Source organism: Silurus aristotelis, assembly GCF_946808225.1.
Source record: "Silurus aristotelis genome assembly, chromosome: 8".
NCBI lineage: Eukaryota > Metazoa > Chordata > Actinopteri > Siluriformes > Siluridae > Silurus > Silurus aristotelis.
In genome coordinates this window covers 27,824,829-27,835,607 of record NC_139581.1, presented here as the reverse complement: position 1 = coordinate 27,835,607, position 10,779 = coordinate 27,824,829, and the positions used below count along the sequence as shown (strand labels likewise).

General features: G+C 40.6%; 1 protein-coding gene across 2 annotated transcripts in view; it reads right to left on the bottom strand.

The window, feature by feature from the left end:
• The window catches only part of egfem1 (EGF-like and EMI domain containing 1), a 56,311-nt gene that overhangs the window by 18,830 nt on the left and 26,702 nt on the right, over positions 1-10,779 (bottom strand). For both annotated transcript variants that reach the window (XM_083549004.1, XM_083549005.1), the window contains 11 exons: positions 9,691-9,813; positions 9,209-9,331; positions 8,927-9,064; positions 8,617-8,739; positions 6,608-6,730; positions 6,208-6,438; positions 4,201-4,332; positions 1,671-1,799; positions 1,363-1,491; positions 1,067-1,201; positions 617-751 (listed from right to left, as the gene is read on the bottom strand). In XM_083549004.1, coding sequence (XP_083405130.1) covers positions 617-751; positions 1,067-1,201; positions 1,363-1,491; positions 1,671-1,799; positions 4,201-4,332; positions 6,208-6,438; positions 6,608-6,730; positions 8,617-8,739; positions 8,927-9,064; positions 9,209-9,331; positions 9,691-9,813 — 1,521 coding nt within the window. The remainder of the gene's footprint in view (positions 1-616; positions 752-1,066; positions 1,202-1,362; positions 1,492-1,670; positions 1,800-4,200; positions 4,333-6,207; positions 6,439-6,607; positions 6,731-8,616; positions 8,740-8,926; positions 9,065-9,208; positions 9,332-9,690; positions 9,814-10,779) is intronic.

The window sequence follows — 10,779 nt, the reverse complement described above, 5'->3', positions numbered from 1 at the left end:
GTGTGTGTGTGTGTGTGTGTGTGTGTGTGTGTGTGTGTGTGTGTGTGTGTGTGTCTTTGCCTGTCGGCCTATTTCTCTCTGCGTATCGCTCTATTTGTGTATCTCTCTCTCTCTCTCTCTCTCTCTCTCTCTCTCTCTCTCTCTCTAGCTCCCTTATTCACACACACACACACACACACACACACACACACACACACACACACACACACACACACACACACACAGAAATAAATCTAATTCTAATTATACAGGATAATTCCCTGTAATTCAATAAAATATTACTGAAGCATGAATGATGTCTTCCATGAAACTTGTCAGACACACACACACACAGACACACACACACACACACACAATAATTTAATGACTGACAAAGACAGACACTCTATCCATCAGTCATTTGTCAAGTATGAGACACTACAGTGCAGAGTGATAATGACGATGTCCAGATTGATTCACATCACTGTGATGAATTCTGGGAAAATTTTTCAACTCGGACCAAACACTAAGGTTGTTGCACTGAGATGATCCGCCACTAGAGGGCAGCAGAGTCAAAAAATGCAAGCTGCTTGACTCTTAGTTGGTTTTAACGTTTAGAGAAAGATTTGTCTCTCACCCTGCAAGCAGTCCTCTCCTTGGAATCCAGGAGGACACTTTTCTGGGCATTTTCCCGTTTCGGGGTCACACGACACCCCGCCGGGGCAGTCGCAGCGCTCACGGCAACGAGCACCGTACAAACCCGGGTCGCATTCTGAACAGGGGAACAATTAGGAGACGATTATTGAGCCCATCAGAAAAGATGAACGTGTGATAGAGGTATAGCGAGCAGGTAGAAGAAGTAAGGTGGAAGTATAATGAACAGGTACAGGACAAGAAAGAATGTATAGGAAATATAAGGAGTTATAAGGAGAAGGAACAGCAAGTAAGACAGAGGTCTAAAGAAAAAAAGGACAGGAAACAAGATTTATCATGACTAACATACTATTTACACCACGTCATGTGAGTTTTCAACCATGTGACAATAATTCAATTGCAATTATTTTATTAACTTCATGTCCCAGCGCACCTGCCTGGCAGCGGTCGCCTTGATATCCAGGCTTGCAGGTACACGTCCCGTTTTGGGCGTCACATTCAAGAGAATTCTCCTGAACACAGTCACAGTCATGAGAACATCCACTGCCATACGTCCACCTGGGACATGCTTCATACAGGAAGAAACGAGAGACATTTGTCATTAGAGGTTTTTTTGCCATCCTCTTTCTCCACTATACCTCCATCTCACTTTCTTTCTACCTGCTCTCTATACTTCCATCTTACTTCCTCTTCCTGCTTACTATACCTCTATTTAGGTAGGATACTTACACAGATGGCAAAATTTTCCATACAGTCCAGCTGCACATAAACAGCCTCCATACACACGATGGCAGCGTCCGTTATTGGGGCAGTTACATCTTCTCCTACAGAACTTCCCGAAAAATCCCTGAGGACATCCTAGGGACAAAACACACAATCTCGAGGTTGTAATCGGAAATTAAAACGTTTTATGAATGTATTGAAGATGATATAGAACCAGAAACGAAGCAGTGAAAGGAGTGTGTGTGTGTGTGTGTGTGTGTGTGTGTGTGTGTGTGTGTGTGTGTGTGTGTGTGTGTGTGTGTGTGTGTGTGTACCATCTTCACAGTGCAGGCCTTGGACTCCAGGAGGGCAGAGACACTTCCCACCTACTGGATCGCATTGTCCACCGTTCTGACATGCACACACACTGTTACAGCCGACGCCATACGTTCCCTCCACACAGGCTGAGACAGAGAGATAGAAGTACACTTAGACTTGCACTTCCTTCGGAGCTGCACTTCCTCAGTGAATGCAGACTTCTGACTTTTAAAAAGGAATTTAATTTTGATGCTGTTTTATTTTTATTTACTTTATTTCTGTTGCTATTTAATGGATGGTTCTATAATTCTGTAGCCATGCTTGATCAAAACGAACATTTACATTTAAACATGCCAATAACACCACCAAGGAATTTTGAATCTTAACAGAGAGAAAGAGGAGAGACTACATATAAATATCTACCATAACTTACATGTGAATATCCAGTAAATTCAACATAGAAATAAACACAATATTCTATATTCTACATAGAAATACCCACCAAATTCTATATTCTACATAGAAATACCAACCAAATTCTATATTCTACATAGAAATAACCACCAAATTCTATATTCTACATAGAAATAACCACCAAATTCTATATTCTACATCTTAATAACAACCAAATCTTCAGTCTACATATAAATTCTATATTCTTCGTATAACTAACCCTAACCCAAAGCCTCCAAATTCTATATTATTTAATACATAAACAGCAGATTCTATATGTAAATAACCACCAAATTCTATATTCTACATTTAAATAACCGCCAGAATCGACATGCAAATAACCACCAGTTTCTACATGTTTATAACCACCAAATTCTATATTCTACATATAAATAACCGCCAGAATCGACATGTAAATAACCACCAGTTTCTACATGTTTATAAACACCAAATTCTATATTCTACATATAAATAAAAAACAGATTATACATGCAAATAACCACCAAATTCTACATATAAATAACCACCAGATTCGACCTGTAAATAGCCACTAAATCCTACATGTAAATAACCACCAAATTCTATATTCTACATATAAATAACCACCAAATTGGACATGTTAATAACCACCATTTTCTACATGTAAATAACCACGAAATTCTATATTCTACATATAAATAACCACCAGATTCTACATGCAAATAACCCCCAAATTCTACATATAAATAACCACCAGATTCTACATGCAAACAAACCCCAAATTCTACATGTAAATAACCACCAAATTCTATATTCTACATATAAATAACCACCAGATTCTACATGCAAATAACCCCCAAATTCTACATATAAATAACCACCAGATTTGACCTGTAAATAACCACCAAATTCTACATGTAAATAACCACCAAATTCTATATTCTACATATAAATTCCCACCAAATTCTACACATAAATAACCAACAAATTCTACACATAAATAACCACCAAGTTCCACATACAAATAACTACTAAATTCAACATATAAATAACCACCAAAGTCTTTACAATCAGCCTATAAATATAATTTTCCACATTTACTAAATAATTAGCTGGTTATCTCATTGCTTTCTAATAGAACAGTTGAAAAGGCACAATACAAAATACAAACCAGTACAAAGAGCAACAGAAAATGTGATTGATCTCAATTTCTTCTTGAATTCTTGAATATACAGTAATTGCAGCAGTAGCGTGGTTGAGCACCTATTTGTGAATGAAGGCCAAAGTCCAAAGAAGTGAGTGGTAGGGATCAGGTGCCTGTAGATTATTTTCTGTTTCAGTGAGAAGCAGAAACGTGAATAGAAGAACAGTCTCTGTAAACCGAAACGTGAAAGCAAAACGTGTCTGTGGTAAAAATAAAGGCAATTCTTGCAATTCTTAAAGTCGCCTGCCTCCCATTTCTCCCTCCCTGAGCTAGCAATCTGTCCATAATAATAAAATGTTTCAAACATTTGAAAAAAGGCTGAAGGTGAATTGATGTAAAATGTATATCTTAGTGTCAGATAAATATTTACCCTGAGTGTGAGTATGTGGTTATGTGTCTCCATCTGGATTTCATAAACCTAGTAAGCCACATTCCAGACTCCGCACTTCAGTATGAATTAGCAAAGAAACCGCTAATGCATGAATAGATGTGTGTGTGTGTGTGTGTGTGTGTGTGTGTGTGTGTGTGTGTGTGTGTGTGTGTGTGTGTGTGTGTGTGTGTGTGTGTGTGTGTGAGGTACGGCAGGTTAGAGGCCATGTTTTCTTATGCATCGGTATTAATATATAGAAAAACCCTTGAGCAGCAAGCACCTACCCATAACTCCTGTATTAATGAAGCCATTACACCACAGCGCTAATCACATCTCAAATCAGACTGGTCAGAAGTTCTACATTCATCTGGTTGGTAAAGGTTTGATGTTAATCGTCAAACATTATTATATTGTTCATACATTATGTATACAATCTGACTCCCATTCTTCAAGATATTCCTAAATCCAACCGGTTACTACATCCAACGTTCTGAAGTCAGAACTTTTTCTGAACATTTTAATCAGCACACCTTAGACTCACTTTGGTTGCAGGTGATGCCTGTCCATCCAGGTGTACAAACGCAGCCATCGTTCTCCTCTCTACACACCCCGCCGTTAGTGCAGTTGTCGCAGCTAAGACTGCAGTCTTCACCAAATGAGCCTGCAACACACACTGTCACACAAACACACACAAATGTGTAGACTACAATATACAAACACTGGAATGCCTGCCAGTTAATATTCAGCGTAATATACAGAGTTAGGTATAAGTATTCACCCCCTTCCTTGGATGCTTCCACATTTTGTATTGTCACAGCCTGGATGGATCAAGACCGGGAATGCATTCCAATGAATTTTATCATGGGTTAACATGGACTTGTTGTGATCTACAACACCTCAGAGCGGTCATGGGAACCTTGAGGCAAGTCTCGCAGCAAGCCCAAAGAAGTGTGCATTTGGGCACTAGATTTCTCAACACGATCTGGGTTTCCACTTGGAACAAAACTAAAAAGGGGGTGAGACATTTCCTGGGGCTGGCCGACTATTATCGGAAGTATCTAATTATTCGGACGTCACCAGCCCGCTGACTAATCTCACTTAAAAAGAAGCACCAGATCTGGTCCGGTGGGCGAAGTTGTGCCAGCAGGCTTTTAGTCGTGTGAAAGCTGCACACTGTGGTTGACCGCTTTTACATTCTCCTTACTTCTCTCTTCCCTTTGTCTTGCAGACAGACACGCCAGACATAGGGCTGGGAGCCATGTTGTCCCACGGTCCCCTGGTACAGCACCATAGAGAAGAATTGCCTAGTCATCACCCTCTGACTTTCTGGCACTTCAGCTGTTTAAATTCAAGGTGGTCCACAGACCGCAGGCGCTGGTAGCAGTGGCCTATTACTTCTCATGCCAGAGGGGGGGGAGTCGTTTGCAGGCCCAATAGCTCCCCGACCTGAGTCGGGTAGTGGGGACATGTGGGAGTGGGGGCATGGCCAAGTGCAGGTTTGTGAATTGAGGGCAAGGCCAGAGGAGACAAGCGGAAGAATCACAAACCTGTTGGGAATTTGTCTAATCTTTGTTCTCTGTTTTTGAGGGACATGGAAAGGCAAGTGGGTGTGTGTGCGTGTGTGTGTAAGAAAGCGCGAAAGATGTAAAGAAATAAAGCTGGATCTGCCAGAACTGGTCTCCACCCCACTGTTCTTCCTTCCCCCGAATCGATCGCTCTCCCACAGTGGCCTTGATTACAGCTTGGTTGGTCTTCAAACTCCTATACCTTCAAATATGTTTTCTTACAAACTATGATCCTTTCAGGAACAGGCGTACAGGTGAGTTCAAAAGCTTGCATGCTAATTCCATATGCTATTTCACACAGCAGATGTTTACATACAGTCCACAAGGAACAACTGAACTTACACAAATGGACCAGACTGATCAATGACGCATTGTTCCGTTCCTTCTGAATCCCTTGTTTAATCCTGGGTACCTAAATAGACCATTTTTTTTAAGATACGAGGTGGTATCTCAGTGGTTTAGGCTCTGGGTTACTGATCGGAAGGTCAGGGATACTGCTAACTGCTAATATTGGGGCCCTTGAACAAGGCCCTTAACTCTGTGCTGTAGGGGTGCTATATCATGGCTGAACCTGTGCTCTGACCCTAGCTTCCTAACATCGCTGGGAGATGTGAAGAAAGAATTTCACTGTGCTGTAAAGTATAATGCATTTTTCATTGCGGATTTTTGAGATCTGGATTTCACACTCAGGGCGGCTGAGGGATTTGCATACACACTAATTAAAAGCAGTGCAAAGAAGGTAACACGATACAATAATATAATGGGGGTGTAAACATTTTTGTAGATGGTGAATACAGTACAGTACACTTCATTTCAGTTCCACACAAAATGTGAAAAAGTTAAAAGAGGGAATCAAATATTTTTGCACATCATCCTCAGGAATATAAACAAAGTTGTGTGTGTATGTTAGTGTGTGTGTGTGTGTGTGTGTGTGTGTGTGTGTGTGTGTGTGTGTGTGTGTGTGTGTGTGTGTGTAATCTTACTGATCTTGCTAATCATGGTGAGTTCTCCTCGCTGTTCTCGGCTTCGTGTGTGTCCCGAGTAAGACGCGGGTGTGTCATCAGGGAGGTATGGTGAATGTAGCGCGGCAGTGTATTGCAGAAGTTGAGGGGGTCGTCGGATCAGCAGGTTGGGAAGACGAAGCACTTCTAGCTCTTCTTCATCGCCCTCTGGCTCGTCCTCTTCAATAGGTTCAAGATCACTCTCATATAGGGCTGCATAAATACACAAACACAATACACACTCATATATTCACAGCAAGCCAGAAAACACCACACTCTCATAGTCCTTGCTATGGAGTTTCTCTTTTTATTTCAAAGAAATATACAATAAATCAATAATTCACTCATTCATTCGGAGATGCGTGTTTAGTGCGGCACTCACGAACACAGGTGTGTTGGTCGTGGTCCAGCCGGAAGCCCACTCTGCAGAAACACTCGTAAGATCCTGGTATGTTGATGCAGTAGTGGTTACACTCTGGAATCTCGAGCAAACACTCGTTCACGTCTAAAAAAACATCGAACACAAATTAATGGCAAAATTTTCACATTTTCAGGGAATTCACATTTTTTATTCTAATATCAAATTCAACTCATTGGTCAAAAACTGGAGAAGGTAAGAACCAGAAGAGACAAAAATCATGAACGGTAACTAGTAACACACACGGAAAAATTAAGCACTCAATCGTTTTTATGTTAATGCTTTTGTTTCTGTGGTCTGTGTTTATTGGTGTGTTACCTGACTGTGTTCACCAGTACCGTGTTAAGTCTTCAATTAGTTGAGACCTATCTATCTATCTATCTATCTATCTATCTATCTATCTATCTATCTATCTATCTATCTATCTATCTATCTATCATCTATCTATCTATCTATCTATCTATCTATCTATCTATCTATCTATCTATCTATCTATCTATCGTAATGTGACCTACTGTGAACTATTGCAACCTATTTGGACTTCTTGTAACCTAATGGAACTCATTGGACCTAATGGGACCTACTATGACTTTGCCCTATTGCAACCTGTTGCAACTGCAAATTATTGTGACCGAATGTGACAACCTATTGTGAATGGTTAAGACTTTTGTGATTTATTGTGATTTAATGCAACCTTTTGTGACTTGTAACCGATTCTTACCTCTTGCGACTTATTGTGACCTGCGACCTACTGTGAATTATTGTGACCTAATGCGACCTACTGCAACTTACTTTGACAAACTGCAACCTGTTATGACTTATCGTGACCTAACGTGACCTACTGCGACCCACTTGTGTGTTCTATCGTTACCTCTTGCGACTTATTGTGACCAAATACGATCTACTGCAACTTACTTTGACCTATTGCGACCTGTTGTAACCTATTGTGACTTATTGTGATCTATTGTCACCAATTGCAACCTAATGTGACTGGTTGTGACTTTTGTGACCTATTGTAAACTATTGCAACTTACTGCGACCTACTGCCACCTATTGAGACTTGGTGTGATCTACTGTTACCTTGCGGCTTATTGTGTACTTTTGCGACTTATTGTGACCTAATAAGACCTACTGCAACTTACTTCGACCTATTGCGACCTATTTGCTTCTGTCACCAACTGGTAGCTATTGTGACCTATTGTGATTTACTGTGTTCTACAATGACCTATTTATACCTACTACGACTTGTTGTTACTTCTAACCCTATTGTGACTTATTGTAACCTACAGTGATGCATTGCAACCCATGCGTTTTATTATAATCTACTGTGACCTACTGAGGCGTTTGCATTTCCCAGTTCTGAACCATGAGAGTGTTTTCTTCTTCCGGTTACAGATTATCCAAGTTTAATTTTGCTTTCTGGTGCTTGGTTCCTTCCAGCATGAACTTATAATATTGATAAAATAATACTTGCTAAAGTCATGCTACAGTATTCAATATTATAGCTACAAATGAGGAATATTTAGAACCCCATAAATGAATGCATTAAGTGACTGATTTTATAAATGACTCATGAAATTATTCTTTAATTGGCTCTAAATATCTTTAAATGAATTAACTCCTGGTCACACCTGATCAAAAATGATTAAAACCTGCGATTAGATTGGGATGTGTTTTTGAATATCGTGTTCCACATTTAGTCCCCGTTTGCTCTTACAATAACCTCCACTCTTCTGGGAAGATGTTCCACTAAATGTTAGAGTATGTTTGTCCAGATTTGTGTTCATTCAGCCACAAGGATGTTAAAAAAGTTAGGTATTGATGTAGGTTTTCTCTAACCCATGAAGCACCATATGGCTGCAAAGTGAGGTGTCCCAATCCTTTTAGGATTTAGGAGACAAAACCCAGAAAGCTAAAAACGAATAATTAAGTTAAAAAAAAAATTTTAAGTTGAAGAGAAGTTTAACACTCACCATCACATGAGCAGCCGTCTAAGCTGAGTGTGTATCCGGGATTGCAACTACACTCGTACCCTCCTGGGGAGTTTTTACAGTTGTGGTAACAGCAAGACTCTTCAGTTTCGCACTCATCAGTGTCTGAAAAAGCCACCCACACACACACACACACACACACACACACACACACACACACACACACACACACACACACACACACACGACAGCCGTAATGATTATAGTACCACCAGTAGCACCAACAGTAGGTGGTAGTATAATTATAATGACTGTCCTGTATGTGTGTGTATGTGTGTGTGTAGTTGTATACCTATACACATCCTGAGGTCCTCTGCAAGCTGGTATCCACGGTAACAGGAGCAGACAGGGCCGGCAGTGGTGTGTTCACAGTGGTGATCACAGCCTCCCTTATCCTTCTCACAGCTGTTCACTATCTCCATCTCAATGCCTGCACCAACACACACACACACACACACACACACACACACACACACACACAGAGTAAAAAAATTAACTAAATTTTAGTTGACTTTTTAATCAAACATGGCTTCTAACAATGTCTGAAACTGTTTGTGTGTACGCATTGACTCACGATAGCATTGCTTCCCATCCACCCCAAGCTCAAATCCAGGGTTACACAAACACCTGAAGGAGCCTGGAGTGTTCACACAGCCATGAGCACACCCGGTCCGACCCGATACACACTCATCCACATCTAAGGGGAAAGAAAATAAAGCAGTTTAGCCGCTTTGGAGCTCTTTGGATGAATGCTATTCAAACCCGTTATTAGCAAAGAAAACAGGCTAGCGGCTAATCACATGATGATATGATAAGTACATCATTCTACCATATAACATGCATTTTAAATATATACAGAATTCATGAATCGGCGCTAAAATACACTCTGAAGCATGAGAACCAATTGTATGGATCTTAAACAGTCATTTATAATAAAAAAAAAAAATTATTTGAATGTCTAAATAATGTAAAGGTCAATGTAATGTAAATATCTAAATAAATGTAAAGAATAAATGGAATTTTTTTTATAAAGGAGTTTTCTGGGCCTGTGTTTACCATCACATCCCTTGCGGTCTGGAGCGAGTGTGTATCCCCGTCTGCAGCTGCATTCTGGGATACCTCGATCATTGCTACACAATTGAGCACATCCACCATTATTGTCCAGACATGGGTCCTTCACTGTGCATGCACACAACAAAAACACATACAAAACAAACTGTTATTAGACTACAGGACTTTGTGAGTGTGTGTATATATACTTTATCTGACACACCTCACAATACAGCAACTATTTTATTTTATGTTTTTAAGGGACACTACTACAGAAATGATACTTGGATATAATTTAGAAGAGTCAATGTGCAGCTTGTTTAGCAGCAAAGATTTACTTTCCTCTGAAAAAATAACTCCACATACAGCCATTATTGTCAAAATAGCTGGCAACAAAAGTAAATACACCCTAAATGAACATGTCAAAACTGGGTCCAAAGTGAATTCACCAGAGCTGCACAGGCTGTTGCTGGGATCCTCTTCCACTCCTCTATAATGACATCACAGAGCTGCTGGATGTTAGACACATGGCGCTTATTATCCTTCTGCTTGAGGATCCCCGCAGTTGCTTAATAGGGTTCAGGTCTATTTGGCCACTCCATTACCTTCACCTTCCTCAGCAAGGCAGTTGTCGTCTTGTAGTCATCAGTTGTGTTTGCGGTTGTAATCATGTTGGAAACCTGCCGTTCGGCCCATTTTCTGCAGGGAGTGCATCATTTTCTGCTTCAGAATGTCACAGTACATGTTTCCCTCAATGAACCGCAGTTCCCCAGGACCAGGAGCACTCATGCAGCCCCAGACCACGATACCACCACCACCCTGCTTAACTGTAGGCAAGACACAATTTTCTTGGTACTTGTCACCAGGGAGTCGCCACACATGCTGGACACCATCTGAGCCAAACTAGTTTATCTTAGTGTCATCAGACCACAGGATATAGTTCCAGTGATTCATGCTCTTAGACAGAATATTTTCAGCAAACTGTTTGTGGGCTTTGTTGTGAGCCGGATTCCCTCTGGAACGACAGCTATGCAAACCAACTTTTTGCAGTCTGAGCACTGACAAGCAGACCTTTTGCTTCTGCAACCTCTGGCA